At 38.8% G+C, this 15,805-nt stretch overlaps 1 protein-coding gene across 18 annotated transcripts in view; it reads left to right on the top strand.

The window, feature by feature from the left end:
- The window catches only part of ptprfa (protein tyrosine phosphatase receptor type Fa), a 260,132-nt gene that overhangs the window by 206,686 nt on the left and 37,641 nt on the right, over positions 1 to 15,805 (top strand). For all 18 annotated transcript variants that reach the window (XM_056266079.1, XM_056266086.1, XM_056266081.1 and 15 more), the window contains 2 exons: positions 2,481 to 2,562; positions 4,507 to 4,722. In XM_056266079.1, the coding sequence (XP_056122054.1) occupies positions 2,481 to 2,562; positions 4,507 to 4,722 (298 nt within the window). The remainder of the gene's footprint in view (positions 1 to 2,480; positions 2,563 to 4,506; positions 4,723 to 15,805) is intronic.

Consider the following 15,805-nt stretch of genomic DNA (forward strand, 5'->3'; position numbering starts at 1 on the left):
ACATAGCGCTTTTAACAATATAGATTGTTTCAAAGCAGCTTTACAGTGATAATAGGAGATTACAGTTACAGAGATTGTTTTGGCTTTACAGCAGCTCTAGAATAAAGTTATTGTCCAGCTAAAGTTAGTTTTGATTGATTAATTTCCGTTGCAAAGATCATTAGTTATTAACTTATTAGTTATAAACCCTTAGCGCGCTCCGGCCGCTCATCCGCACAACCACAGTGTCCGGTGGCTCGAGAACGCAAACCTTGAAATAGGTTCAAGCATTGAAACATGTTGGGGGGGAAAAGTTATCTCTGCGCAAACTTCAAAAACGCAAAACTGTGATAAAAAATTACGCCATGCACATGCGTATTATGTGTTTAGTCTATAGGAATGTGCGTTTGAATATATATGTGCGCAGGCGTGTATAGTCTTTCTTTACAAACTGACCTCAACAAATTACTTGTCAGAAACAGAAACAATCAGAGAAATGCCCTGATAAAATCATCATTGAATCTTGTGCAGCCGTCAACACTTCTGTGGTCATGATAGTGTTATAAGGGGTGTGCGATATTGACCAAAAAAAAAATAATCTTGGGAGTAATATTGGTTTTTTTTTCATTTTTGCAATGTTAATACTAATAAAATAACGTAATTTTAGAATAACAATTATTAATATTATTGTGTAGTCATGTAGAATGGGGAATAACATGTTTTCAGTTTTTTTATCACATGTCTGAGTGAAGAGTTGATGAGTTTCAATACAATATCGGACATTGCTAGGCTATGAATACATAAATAAATATGAGATGTAGAAAAGCACTGAAATACATTACAACTCTGCACTCCGACCACTTTCAACACATATAGTGTTTATTTTTCTCTAGTGCAATTATCAACATGATACATTGCATTGCGCTGATGATGATTGATATGTATTTAACCTGTAATTAAATCTGCTAAATAAATTCTGCTGTGGTCGATTAGTGATTCCCCAGGTTTCCATTTCATCTCGTCATTGAGTTTGCTTGCAGTTTTTTAGCTTGTTTTTTTTTTCACTTAGTTGGCAGATTTGTTTTCGCTTCATTTCATTTGCAAAAATAACATGCTATTCTTTATAAAAATATCAAACTGTTGTGTAAATGTCTTTTTATTTCCCCCCAGTGGGAATAAATGGGTTACTATGAAAAGCAGCATTTGTTTTCCCCTTACAAAATGACGCCCTCTGTTAAAAAATGCATCGCTAACTAATGATCAGTAAAAGCCGAGATAGTTCTTACACGCCGTGCATCACGATATGAGCTACGTTTAGTGCTTTGACAATAAACAGAAAAAAAATAATTATAAAAAAGAAAGTGATGTCAACTTTTGCATTGACTGACATTTCACACCAAAGTAAAAGCAAGCATTATCTTTACTGCAGTCTACAGCACTCGAGCACAGCATCAGTGCTATATTCCTCAATGTTTATCTTAAAGTCCCCCTTCAGTCAATCATTGTATCCCTTAAAACTCATCTTTGATCTCCGAAATGTCATATTTAAACATTCTTTCCTTGAAAAAAAATCTTCATGCCTTAAAATAGCCTCATTTAGTATACATGGACCATTGAATATGCAAATGAGCCCCGCCTCCACTCATTGACGATCACACGTTGACCTGATTGGTCACAAGGTCGTTTGTGACGTCAGAAACACCAGCGATTTCAAACCGTGTTTTTGAGACTGTCTTTGGTTCACTGCAGTTTTAAGGAGAAAATACTCAGCAATGCTGTCGACTTATGAGTTTGCACATGGTTTGTCTTAAAGCTCATTAAAAACACCACATAGACATAAAAACTACATTAAAAGCTGGATTTTCACCACAGGGGGACTTTAAAACAACCCAAAGATGAGACATGTTGGCTCTCAAGGAGATGTTTGCTGGAGTCTCAGAGGTCAGCCAGCGCACATAAATGCAAGAATCCTGTTCCTCTTTGAGCAAATATTACACTGTTGTGCTTAAGTGAGACTGAGGCACTTCCCATCCCAGCTCACATGGGTTTAGTTCACTGCAGCGAGCCGGATTTGCCGTAATGCAGTGCAGTCAGAGCAGGCTGAACGCTGAAAATACCCACTCTGCCCGCGGGATCGGTTCTGACCAAAGACAGCTCCCAAATCCTTTCATTAGAAATCACCAGACATATTTCCTCATCAAAGCCAAAGCGAGATTGTTAGAGGCAGTTACATCAGACATTATAGACATTACACATATCAAACAATGCTCTTGCTCAGTCCTGGCATGAGTGTGGGAATTACTCAGCTGTTAATCATCATGGGATTCAAGTGTTTGTTTCAGTCATTGAATGAGCCACGGGCTGCACACGGCCGTCACAAAACACTTCACAAATCCAATCAAACATGTCCATGTTTCATCACCCTCACAAACACACTGAACCTGATAGATGGATAGAACATTTTTACTATAATGACACGTTTGTGTATGTTTTCCTCTTAGGTGGTTTTATATCGCGGTGGTACCAGTAACTACATCAACTCTACGTCGCTGGGAAAACCCAGAGGATATGGATCTGGATGAGGTGAGTGTGTGTTTGTGATGATCCCATACAGATAAGAGAAACAGATGTCCTTGAAATTTGGTGAACCCCTTGTAGAATCGCATAATAAAACAACAGCCGTGGATCATCCAGGTAACGACACAGTATTAAGAATCATGGGTTCATAAACTTTTGAACAGGGTCATTTGTTATAAATTCAGCAAAAAAAATGTGTCTTATGGACTATATGTAAACATCTTTTATGTAAAATATCTTATTCAGGACAGTACTAAATAAAAAAATGACATGCATTTTGTATGATCCCTCTTATTTTGTTTTAATTATTCACATTTTCACAGATTCTGCAAGGGGTTCGCAAACTTTTCTATGTTGTACAGTATGTTAGTATTTGTTGTTGTTTTTCGCCTCAGTTTCTCTGCAGCAGCTGTTGAGACACAGGCACTTCGTTGGCTCTTAAAAAGCTTCTCTTGGCATTTTTTTTTTTGCTTTTTTTTATTATTACTACTGAGCTTTCGGGCTCCAACACGGTTCTGCTTTCTCATGAGTTTGCTTGCGCTCAATAAACTATCGTCTGCAAAACAGGCAAAACTTTTCAGGTGCTGCCTACTGAATATCAAAACATAACGGCGCTGTAAAAATCACAATGGTGTCACCAGTGTTTTGAAACAGCCCGTTTTCTCGCAGCCATTCTCCCCTGAGTTGCCCCTTATTTATGAGCGTTGCCGAGTCAAATGAGAGGTGTATTATTGGATCCCGTGTTGTGCTGGTGTTTATCACCGCGCTGATATTATTCCCGCTGTCCCGCTGCAGTCCTCATTCTCTCTGCCGCTAGACCTCATTTGTTCAGCTGTAATCCTGTGGCCTTGGATTTGATTCAGTCTCGACCAAATGTGCTTTACTAAACTAAAGAAGCAGTGGTCTGTTGCTTATTATGTTAGTGTTGAGAAAGGGAGAGAGAGAGAGAGTGATGGATGGAGAAACAGAGGAAGTGGTCTATAAAGAGACAGATGAAGCTCCTGGAGACAGTGTGTATGTCATTTTAAATTAATGATGCCTCTGACTGAAGCACCTGAGGCTGATATTCGACCTCTGACCTTTGGGTCACAGTCCAGCTGCTTCATGGACTGAAAGTGCCAATCAGAACAGACCTAAAGTAGTGCTGGTCAATATATATATACACACACTACCGTTCAAAAGTTTGGGGTTGGTAAGATTTTTTCATATTTTAGAAAAGTCTCTTCTCCTCGCCAGGGCTGCATTTCTTTGATCAAAAATACAGTGAAAACAGTGATATTGTGAAGTATTATCATAATTTAAAATAACTGTTTTCTATGTGAATATATAGTAAAGTGTATTTTATTCGTGTGATCAAAGCTGAATTTTCAGCATCATTACTCCAGTCTTCAGTGTCACATGATCCTTCAGAAATCACTCTAATATGAGGATTTGAAGCAACATTTATGATTATTATCAATGTTGAAAACAGTTGTGCTGCTTTTCAGTATTCTTTGATGTATAGAAAGTGCAAAAGAACAGCATTTATTTCAAATAGAAATCTTTTTTAATATTATAATTGTCTGTCACTTTGGATTAAATGAATGCATCCTTGCTGACACTTTGGTTTGTATATATATATATATATGTATATATTTGTAATTATTTTGTAATTATTTAAAAATTAAGCTACAAGGTGACATTGACATGATTTTTATTTAGTGCTTTTAATTTAAACTTTTACATTTTAGTATCATTCTTACTTGTGTTCATTTAGGCAGAATATGTGTGGGAAAACATGCCTTCGATTATTTTAAAGAGATTTTTTTTTTGTAAAAAACATCATCTAGCCCTAAAACTTGTAAATGAGAGTATATGAACATTCACGTCAGTGGTTTTATAAATGGATGCTTTATTCCCCCAATGCATTGTCATTGTCATTTTCCTGATGTGTTCTCTGTGATTTATCAGCTTTTGGGGAGTAATGGAGACTCAGATGTGAGGAAGAGGAGGAAGAGACAAACTCAGGACTTCCTGCAGCCTTACATCGCTGCCAAGATGGAGTATCTTCCAGAAACCTTTGTGTTAGGAGACGAGAAAACTTACAATGGCTTCTTTAACAAAGCTCTACCTGGACAGCAGCAGTACCGCACGTTTATACTGGCGGCACTGAAAGACCGGGACTCAGTGAGTCTCACACACACTCACACACGCACACACACACAGTGTTTGTTTCACTAAATTAGTGAGGACATTGCATAGACTTCCATTGATTTTATATTAGGTTAATGCTATTTTCTATTGCCTAGCCCAACCCTTAAGGCCCATTCACACTAAGAAGAATAACTATAAAGATAACTATATTAGCATCCACAACTAATTCTGTTTATTCTAAGCGCATGCTTGACTGTCACTTTAAATGCTCGAGCTCATTACTGCAGGATTGATTCTGATTCGCTCTCAATGTTTTTATTGTTCATCAGCTGGATAACATTGTTCTCAAAGGGATTCCAACAATATTGACTCTCTATATCGTTATTGTTATAGCTGTGCTATTCTTTAAAGGTGCAGTGTGTAGATTTTAGCGGCATCTAGCGGTTCGGTTGCGAGTTGCACTAATGGCTCAGCCCACCGCTCACCCCTCCCTTTCGAAGAAGCTACGGTGGCTAAAACGGGACAAACGTATCGTCGTCTGAGACAGCAGAGAATAGCCAGAGTATGCCAAGTTTCTGTACCACAGTCCATTATAAACCACATCATGGATACATTTTACAAAGCCATAGTCAGGTGGGTATATATACAGTATATAATATAATAATAGTAATCAGCTGATTGTCTCACGAACGTAACCAGCACATTTCTCCCCACATAGCAAACCCATAATACAGCGAGGGAGAAGAACCACATGAAACTATGCAACTATATATGTTTTCTAACAGGGTAGTAAAAGTTTAGCTGGCTAATATGAGCTGTTACTGTGGCTGAGCTGGTTAAAGCGTAAAGCCTTGTTTAAACCTGACGCGTCCGCATGAGCCCAAAGATGCGCGCGGCAAAAATGACGTGATTGTAACAGCGCGCGCGCCTCCGCATCCCCTACACACCACTTACTACACACAAATTAATAAATAATAATGAATAAAAATATTGTTGTTTTTCTCTGGTTTTGAAAACTCTTCGCGATCGACTTAAAATGCTTCCAAGATCGACTTGTTGACCGCGATTGACGGGTTGGTGACTCCTGTAACGTTACTGTTTTACGGTCAATAGTACTAATCAGCTGATTGTCAAAGCCATAACACAGCGAGGGAGAAAAACTAAGTTACATGAAACAATCCAACTACATATTTTACACCACTGACGAGGGAAAAGTCACTACTCACGGTGTCTATGGCTTCTAGCTTTCTGCTGCTTCTCTTTCAAGGTAGTGACGAAACGCGCTCTGTAGCGCTGTGTGTTCGCTGTCGGCTACGGTAGAAACATGAGGTCACAATATGTCGACCTTCATAGAAGGGGGTGCCCGCGGTTATGTAGATATAAATGTCTCATTCTAAGGTAATAAAAACATAACGGTTCATTGAGTAAGGTCTTTATACACCACTGAACACATAGTTATGGATCTTATATTGCATTTCTGTCAATAGATCCTCAGAAATATTACACATTGCACCTTTAATATTGAGAACGATTTTTAGAGCCATATCTGGTAACACTTTACAATACGGGTGCACTAATAAGCATTAATTCATGCTTAACTAATGCACAGATAATACTGAATTAATGTGTAACTAATGATTATCTAAGCTATTCATTAATGATTACCACATTAGGAACTAATTAAGAGTGTATGGTTAATGTATTAGTTCATACATGAATTGTTATTAATCAAATATGTAATTGTGAATTAATTCCCTAATAACTCATTTTTTTAACTAATAGTGTTAATTAGTATGTTAATTACCAGAATGAGCCAAAGCCTTGTATTTCAACTTCCAGATAATACAGGTACACTAATATGCATTAATACATGATTAATTACTTCATTGTTAGTGCAAATTCATGTGTAAATTACTACAATTACTAAATGACTAGTTAATAACGATGTGCCTCAACAAGTAAAGTCATAACATAATGATACCTTTGCAAATCATTAGCTAATGATTAATTAAAGCAGACAACTGGAAGTTGAAGTGCATAGCTTTGACTAATTGTGGTAATTAACACATTAATTTACACTATTAGTTAATAAAATATGTTATTAAGGAATTAATACACAATGACACATTGAATTAATAGCAATTCATGTATTACTTAATCTATTAATCATATAGACTCTTTATTAGTTGCTGATGCAGTAATCATTAATTAATGGTTAAGTTCTTCATGAATCATACATTAACTCATGATTATCTGTGCATTAGTTAAACATGAATTAATGCATATTAGTGCACCCGTATTGTAAAGTGTTACCCTATATCTTTATTCTTATCTTCATAGTTTTCGTCCTTGGTGTAATTGGGCCTTTAAACCTACAGTGTGAAACTGTGCAAAACACTAGATTTAAATAAAAACATGCTTTGGTTGATTTATAAGCCTTTTTTAACTAGTGAGGACCAGTCTGTAGTCGGTTGTTATAATATTTCACTATATAAGTATAGCCAAACCTGTACATACACACAGTTGCATAAACAGAGTCATTATGTTAAGAATGACAACTAGCAGTTAAAGTCCCCGTGAACCGGAAGTTGCAAACGACTTTTCTCCAGTGTTGTGACGTATTTCCGAGAGAAACGGAATACTAAATGAGGCAAAATGGTGGGCGTGGCTTTTTTTCCAACTAGCACCTGATTGGATCTAGAAAAGTAGGTGTTTTCATTCAGCCTGTCTACTGTCAGTTGGAGGGGCGTGATTACGGATGTTAAGCAGACACCCAAACCTTGAAACCTACGTCATCAGGCAAGGTCCTCCAACGCAGAGGGGAGGGGAAATTTCAGATTTTGATTTAAGATTACGAAGCCAAAAAAAAATTTTGTGTGGATTGACTTGCATGGATGAATTGTTCACCACAAAACGATCAATTTAGGCAAACAAAGTAAGTATGGTCAATTTTGAATTCATGGGGACTTTAAGAATGAGAGGAGAGGCTAAATAAGGAGGAGAAGAGAAAAAAGAGAGGAGAGGATCTTGTGAAAGGACAGTCTGTGGTGGGCTGACAAACAGACTAGCGAGTGTGAAATTGGATGAAAGAGGTCGACTGCAAAACTACCGCAGCACTTAAAGAAAAACAGATTAGAGGAGGAGGAGATGAAAGAAAGGAAGGAGAAAGAGACATCACGTGAAGGACTGCGGCAGATCAGCAGAGAGTGTGACGACAGAAGAGAGAGAGAGAGAGAGAGATGGTCTCCTTAATGGTGGAGAGACCTGAGCGTTACAGATGAAGAGATGGAGGAGAGGTGAAAGAGAAATGAAAACACACACACACACACACATGAATATGCATCAGTAAATAGTGGTTGGAGTCAGTCAGAGAAGCATTACTCACGCTGTGGGATGTGCTTCCGTCTGAGGTAGTGCCGATTAAATTGATCACTATGAAAGTTTCCCACTGACAGATTCCCACAGGGCTTTAAGACGCTCTCTTCCTCCGCTGTCACACAAGCGCTCAGAAGAGAGACAGAGGTGATGATGATGATGATGATGATGATAATGATAGTAGCCCAGCAGATCTACGGCACTGTGGTTTCTGCGATGCGAGAAATGTGGAATTGCGAAATTCAGTCATTAAAGCAAAATTTACTTTATAACACAGAATGTCACAGAATCTGGGAATTTTTGGATTAATAAATGAAGAGTAGGGCTGTACACTTATTAAAATCATGATATGGATTAGTCCCTGTGAATATTTAACTGCTAAAAACTGCTGTTTAAATATGAAGTCTGCATTATGCGTGTGCATGCTATATTTAATTTGACACAATCATTGGTGTCAATCATTCAGACAAGCATTTTCCATCATTTTTTCTGCTTTGACAAGAAAAAAACAAATGAGATAAGTTGAATTTCTTTCATTGGATGGAGAATCTCACACATGAGTTTCAGAAGCAGTGTTGGTCAAGTTACTTGGAGATAGTAATTAGTTACTGATTACTGATTACTTCTCCAAGAAAGTAATCCAGTTACTTTACTGATTACTTATTTTCAAAAGTAATTAGTTACTTTACAAGTTACTTTACTAAGTTACTTTTCAAAAACATGATGCACGACCTGAACACGCTATAAAGCAAATAGACCTTTCAGCCTACTTCTATTCTGTCTGCATATTCCATCATCTAAAATTGTATCAAATGAAACACTCTCTTTTTTTAAACTTGTTTTATTAGTTTCAATATTTTAACTTTATGCACATTGCATCAAGCAAAAAATAAATTAAATGCAACTGTCTCAGACTTTTGATGAACATTTAAACCTATTTTCTGCACATTCCACCATATTTTAATGAAATAAAGAAAGTCGTCCTTCTTCCTTCTTCTTGCTAGGTGCTTGCTCAGATTTGAGGTGGAATTTTGACATTCTCCAACGGGGGTCCTGTTTCTAGATCAGGATGCTCTCTACACACGCAAGGTCTCTCTCTCTCTCGCTCGCTCTGACGCTCTCCCTCTTTGCGGGTGCGCGCGCTACGCGGCCTCTGTCTCGCATGCGCGCTCGCTCTAGATTTCGGGAGATTTAAACTATTTTGCGGTATAACTAGTCGATCACGAGTGGCTCAACAGGTAGATCTATAGATAAACTCATCTTTCAGGCATTTGACCGACCGGGTTGACACTTCAGCGTGAGAAATCGGGGGTGTGGCGTGTGAGACCAATCAAATGCGTGTCTCTCTCCCGCGCTCCACGTTGTCTCTTGTTCAACACTACACATTTCGTTGTTTACCACTGACGTCGCGGCGCTCATACATGATTGTCACTCACGCACGACTCATGGCACGAGACAGTCTCACGAAACAAAATGACGGTTAACTAACGCAGTAACGCAGCCTGCTTACGGGGAAGTAACAGTAATCTAATTACTGTTTTTGCAATTGTAATCCCTTACTTTACTCGTTACTTGAAAAAAGTAATTGGATTACAGTAACGCGTTACTTCTAACGCGTTACTGCCCATCAGTGTTCAGAAGAGATCTTTGTCTCAATCTGTGCTCAGATTGGTCTGTTGCTAAAAAATAGTAAATTTTACAACTATGACTAAATGGTCTGAGCTGCTATCTGCATTTCATTTTACAGCTTCTTACTGTATCTCCACTATTGACTCAAATTAAGTCTCCCAAGCAATGCAAGAGCAACTACAAAGAAATAAAAATTAATTTGGGGTATTCCTCACAGCTGTGTCGAATTAGATACGAATATCTGAAAGATCAGTGGAGGCGTTTATATTTAGATAAAACTCACCTGGTTCATCTCAGATTGTGAATGAATGTTAAAGGGATAGTCGTTCAAAAATGAAGCTTCTGTTTTCATTTACTCACTTTTTTTTTGTATTGCACTGCATAAAATGATTTTCTTACTCAGTAGTTTTGACTTGTTTTCCATTACAAATATTTAAACATTCTTAAATCAAGATACATTTGCTTGAAAACCAAAATGACTTTAATAAAAAGCTTTATTTTTTGAAGAGAAAAATAAATAAAACATTTTAAATATATATATATATATATATATATATATACTGTATATATTAATGATTTGAGTTCATGCTTAACCAGGAGTATTTTTATTAGCGGACAGGGAACCTTGTCACTCACATGAGATTGGCCAATGGCAAACCAGAACCATCTAACCATCCAATCAATTCCACACGGACAAAATAAAGTCCCACCCTACACTTTTTCTTCTTTGAAAAGCTGTTTCACTCAGATATACGTCAAAATAGGGAAGAAAAGACTAGTGCAACTTCCATTTCATTCCGACTTTAAAAAAAATGGAATTAAAAACAAGACTATGTACAATTTTTTATTTATTTTTTGCAATGTGTTGTTCCAAACCTCTATTTACATTTACATTTAGTCATTTAGCAGATGCTTTTTTCCAAAGCGACTTACAACTGAGGACTAAACCAAGCGAGTCATCATGAAGAGGCAAAAACAACAGAAGAAGTGCTCTAAATACAAAAATCAGACATTGCTCGGAGTAGCAGAAGCCAGACAAGCGAGGATTTAAAGGAAAAGGAAATTATTTATTTATTTATTTATTTTTATGTTAAAGGGATAGTTCACCCAAAAATGAAAATGATGTCATTAATGACTCTCCCTCGTGTCGCTCCAAGCCCGTCAGACCTCCGTTCATCTTCGGGACACAGTTTAAGATATTTTAGATTTAGTCCAAGAGCTTTCTGTCCCTCCATTGTAAATGTGTGTACGGTATACTGTCCTTGTCCAGAAAGGAAATAAAGACATCATCAAAGTAGTCCATGTGACATCAGTGGGTTAGTTAGAGTGTGTTGAAGCATCGAAAATACATTTTGCTCCAAAAATAACAAAATTTATTCAGCATTGTATTGTCAAGTCAAGTCACCTTTATTTATATAGCGCTTTTTACAATACAGATTGCGTATTGTCTTCCGGTTCTGTTGTGGATCCGCGTTCAGGGCTGGACTGGCCATCGGGCATACCGGGCATTTTCCCGGTGTGTGTGTGTGTGTGTTCTGGTTCTGTTGTGGATCCGCGTTCAGTGCCGCCGCTGACGTAAGACGCTGCTGACGTGTGTGTGTGTGTGTGTGTGTGTTCTGGTTCTGTTGTGGATCCGCGTTCAGTGCCGCCGCTGACGTGTGTGTGTGTGTGTGTGTGTGTGTGTGTTCTGGTTCTGTTGTGGATCCGCGTTCAGTGACGCCGCTGACGTAAGACGCTGCTGACGTGTGTGTGTGTGTGTGTGTGTTCTGGTTCTGTTGTGGATCCGCGTTCAGTGCCGCTGCTGACGTAAGACGCTGCTGACGTGTGTCTGGTGTGTGTGTGTGTGTGTGTGTGTTCTGGTTCTGTTGTGGATCCGCGTTCAGTGACGCCGCTGACGTAAGACGCTGCTGACGTGTGTGTGTGTGTGTGTGTATTCTGGTTCTGTTGTGGATCCGCGTTCAGTGACGCCGCTGATGTAAGACGCTGCTGACGTGTGTCTGGTGTGTGTGTGTGTGTGTGTTCTGGTTCTGTTGTGGATCCGCGTTCAGTGACGCCGCTGACGTAAGACGCTGCTGACGTGTGTCTGGTGTGTGTGTGTGTGTGTGTGTGTGTGACGTAAGACGCTGCTGACGTGTGTCTGGTGTGTGTGTGTGTGTGTGTGTGTGTGTGTGTGTGTGTGACGTAAGACGCTGCTGACGTGTGTCTGGTGCGCTCGAGGGAGACGCACACTGGAAACAAAACAATCTTCACAAACATGTCTAAGGATTTCCACACAGAGGAAGACTTGCATTTTTTTGCCCAGCCATATTTATTTGAACCCGAAAACACGGACGCACCAGACACACGTCAGCAGCGTCTTACGTCAGCAGCGGCACTGCGGACTCGTGAACGCGGACAGGGCTGGACTGGGACAAAAAAATCGCCCCGGAATTTTGGCCCAGACCGGCCCACTACATATGATCATAAACACAACCGAACTTTTGCACCAACTCCCATTAAAAGCAGTAATGCCATGTAATAATAACTGAATCAGGATTACGTGAATTCTGTGGTGAGTGCACCTCTGTCCCTCTAAGGGGGTTCGGGGGTATGCTCCCCAGTAAGAAAATGTTGTGCTTTTTAATGTTAAATTCATCAATCTGGTGCACTTTGAGAGTTAAAAATAAAGTGCTCCATCCCATATTCAGTGTGCAAATTGAACAAAGAAAAACTCAAAACTCTTTTAGTTGTGATATAGTGTCTGTCTACATTACACTACTATATAGTTATAATATTAATCCTATGGCAGTAATAGCCATATGTTGTAAAACAAATGCACTGAAAAATAAAAGCAACTTTCAAAATTAGTTTCGTACTAATTTCCACACTTGAAAGAGATAAACACATGATCTTTTATTTTGACGGAAACGGCATCAAGCTTTTATTTTGGCGAAAAACATAATTTACAAACTCGTCTCATTAAAATTTGAATAAAATGCGTAATCATCAAATATGCAGATGTGGAAATAATGCGTAACTGGGTAGTTGGTTCCTACATAGCCTAAGTGTTCTGAAAGTAGCCTAGTTCTGCTTACCACAGTTCTCTACACTCACTTATTTCTCTCCTTATCCTCCTCACTATCCTCATCAGACACTTGAAGGGACTTTGAAGTTTCTTTTTTCACGCTATTTCACTGCACATTCCTTGCGTTTCTTCTCCATCGCTCTGACTATTTTGACAGATACACACTGACACTGCTCGCTCACTCAGAGCTCAAAGGGGGAGGAGTTTAAAGATGTGATTGGACCAGCCCAGTGTCAATCAAGAAAATAACCAATGGGCCGCTGATCTACACTTTCATCATGCGCCGGTCTGTGAGAAAAAAAAGAAAAACCTACGCTGACTTTTTTGTCCAATCCATTACACCGGCACAAAGATCCCAGAGCCGCCAATTAAACAAAACTAAATGGGCCGCCGATGTACAAGTTTTATGGGCCGTTCAGACAAAAATAATAAAATAATAATTAAAATACGAGATGTATCGGCCCACAAAGCACGTCGGCCCACCGGGAAAATGCCCGGTATGCCCGATGGCCAGTCCAGCCCTGAACGCGGATCCACAACAGAACCGGAAGACAATACAATCATGGCCGTAGCCAGCTATGAGGTCACCGAGGTCCGGACCTCGGTCATTTTTTTTACATTCAAAAATAAAATGTCAAGCTCTCTGAATGATTAATTAGCAGTGTTTAAACCACCTCATATGAGTGTTTGCAATTCATGTTGCTGCGAGAAGCTGGCGCAGTGAACTGAACGGGGCTTGAGAGCGCGTTGTGAACGCGGGTGCAGCCTCCGTGTTGCCAGATCCACCTAATAGAAAGGTGGCAGTAGTCACCTGTTTTTCTGATTTAATGTGACACTTTAGGAAGTTATTAATGTGGGAAGGTTTAGTGATATATTAACCTTATTTCCAAAACACAAGCTTTGAACTTATTTCGGATTATTATTATTATTTTGTTTTGCTTGTTTTTCGTAGCAATATCTGGCAACATTTAACTGTCGGCATTAATACATTTAAAAAAAAAGAAGCTTATAGACAAACTGTAATTGCATAAAGCTACCACATTCGGTAAGACAAACGCAATGACAATCGATTATCTGTAAGAAATGTATAACACTATCAAAAACAATAGCATAAAACAGATCTGTATGTTAGCCTACAGAATGAAATTTGCCAAATAACTTACTGGCCAGCTGGAAGACGGCTCATGCTGTTTAGTTAACCTTTCACAAAGCCATCATAAAAACATTAATTAAAGCAGTGTTTCTCAACTAGCAATCTATTCAGTCAGCATATTTGTGTTTGATCTGTGTGAATTTCGTCCGAATTTGACGAGTGATTAAAAGATGGCTAATTCGTAACAGTTCGTACGACCTCACTCGTACGAATTAGTACGATTTTTGCTAAAACGTACATATTTGACGAGTTGCCCAATTCGTATGAATTCGTACGAATGACCCTGACCCCGCCCCTAAACCTACCCATCACGTGGGTTTAGACAAATCGTACAAATTCGTACGAATGAGGTCGTACGAATTCGTACGAATTAGCCATCTTTTAATCACTCGTCAAATTCGGACGAATTGGTCGTGAGATTGCGTTGAACTTGCTAGACCTACTTTTTCTTTGCACAAAACTCTCCAGAAAGTGCCATTTTGGTTTATTTTTCACAAAAAAAATCCCGGGGGGGCAAACCCTCGGACCCCCCTAGTGAGAGACTACCCCACACATAATTAAATCCAAATTTAACCCCTGTATATATATATATATATATATATATGCCAAATTCCATAAAAAAAAAGGGTCACAGCTTAATGTCCATTGGGAAATGTGGTTCCAATGGCCAAACCATTATTATAGCAAAATTCTTTACACAACACCCCGGACCTCACTAATTTTCAAACCCTGGTTACGGCCTTGAATACAATGCTGAATAAAGTCGTAGTTTTTGTTATTTTTGGACCAAAATGTATTTTCGATGCTTCAACACACTCTAACTAACCCACTGATGTCACATGGACTACTTTGATGATGTCTTTATTTCCTTTCTGGACAAGGACAGTATACCGTACATACATTTACAATGGAGGGACAGAAAGCTCTCAGACTAAATCTAAAATATCTTAAACTGTGTCCCGAAGATGAACGGGGGTCTGACGGGCTTGGAGCGACACAAGGGAGAGTCATTAATGACATCATTTTCATTTTTGGGTGAACTAACCCTTTAAGTGCTCATGGAAGAGATGAGTTTTCAGTTGTCTTTTGAATGCTGTCAGGGATTCTGCGTTCTGGATGAGGGTGGGCAGATCGTTCCATCAGCACGGTACTGTGAATGAGAATGATCTGAGTGATTTTGTGGCTCTCTGTAATGGTACCACGAGCCGTCGCTCATTGGCCGATCGTAGGCTTCTGCTAGGGATGTAGACTTGTAGTAGTGAGTGGAAGTAGGAGGGAGCTGAGCCTGTGGGCGATCTGTAAGCAAGTGTCAACACCTTGAACTTGATGCGAGCAGCGAGTGGTAGCCAGTGCAGAGAGATGAACAGAGGAGTGACGTGGAAGACAAGACGAGCTGCAGCATTCGGGATCATTTGTAGAGGTTCAGTTGCACATGATGGATGTGCAACTAAACCTGTGCAACTCTATGACTTCCTTTCTTCTGCAGAACATAAAAGAAGATACAGTATTTCGAGAAATGTCTATTTGTAAATGATGACACAATTTTCATTTTTGGGTGAAGGTTTCCTTTAACACTAGAAGTGTCACAAGCGGTCATTTTGACCGTTAGATTGCAAACTCTATATCTTTAATGTTAAATACCCAATTGAGAGATTAATGGATTTATTGTATTAGGATATCTTTTAAAAACAAAACAACACCAAAAAAAAGTTTAATTATACATTTATAAATAATAATATCAGTAGCCCGTAATTATCGCATATTCACAACAGATAGCTATATTTCCATATCCATTAATTATAACTCAGAACAAGATAATAACAACTAAAAGTATCTTATTTAGATATTCTTTTGACAGTGAGAGAGACAATGTCACGGTTTATGAATTCACTGTC

This window comes from Rhinichthys klamathensis, unplaced genomic scaffold (genome assembly GCF_029890125.1).
Source record: "Rhinichthys klamathensis goyatoka isolate OS25496 unplaced genomic scaffold, OSU_Roscu_1.1 h1tg000244l_1, whole genome shotgun sequence".
NCBI classification, from domain to species: Eukaryota; Metazoa; Chordata; class Actinopteri; order Cypriniformes; family Leuciscidae; genus Rhinichthys; species Rhinichthys klamathensis.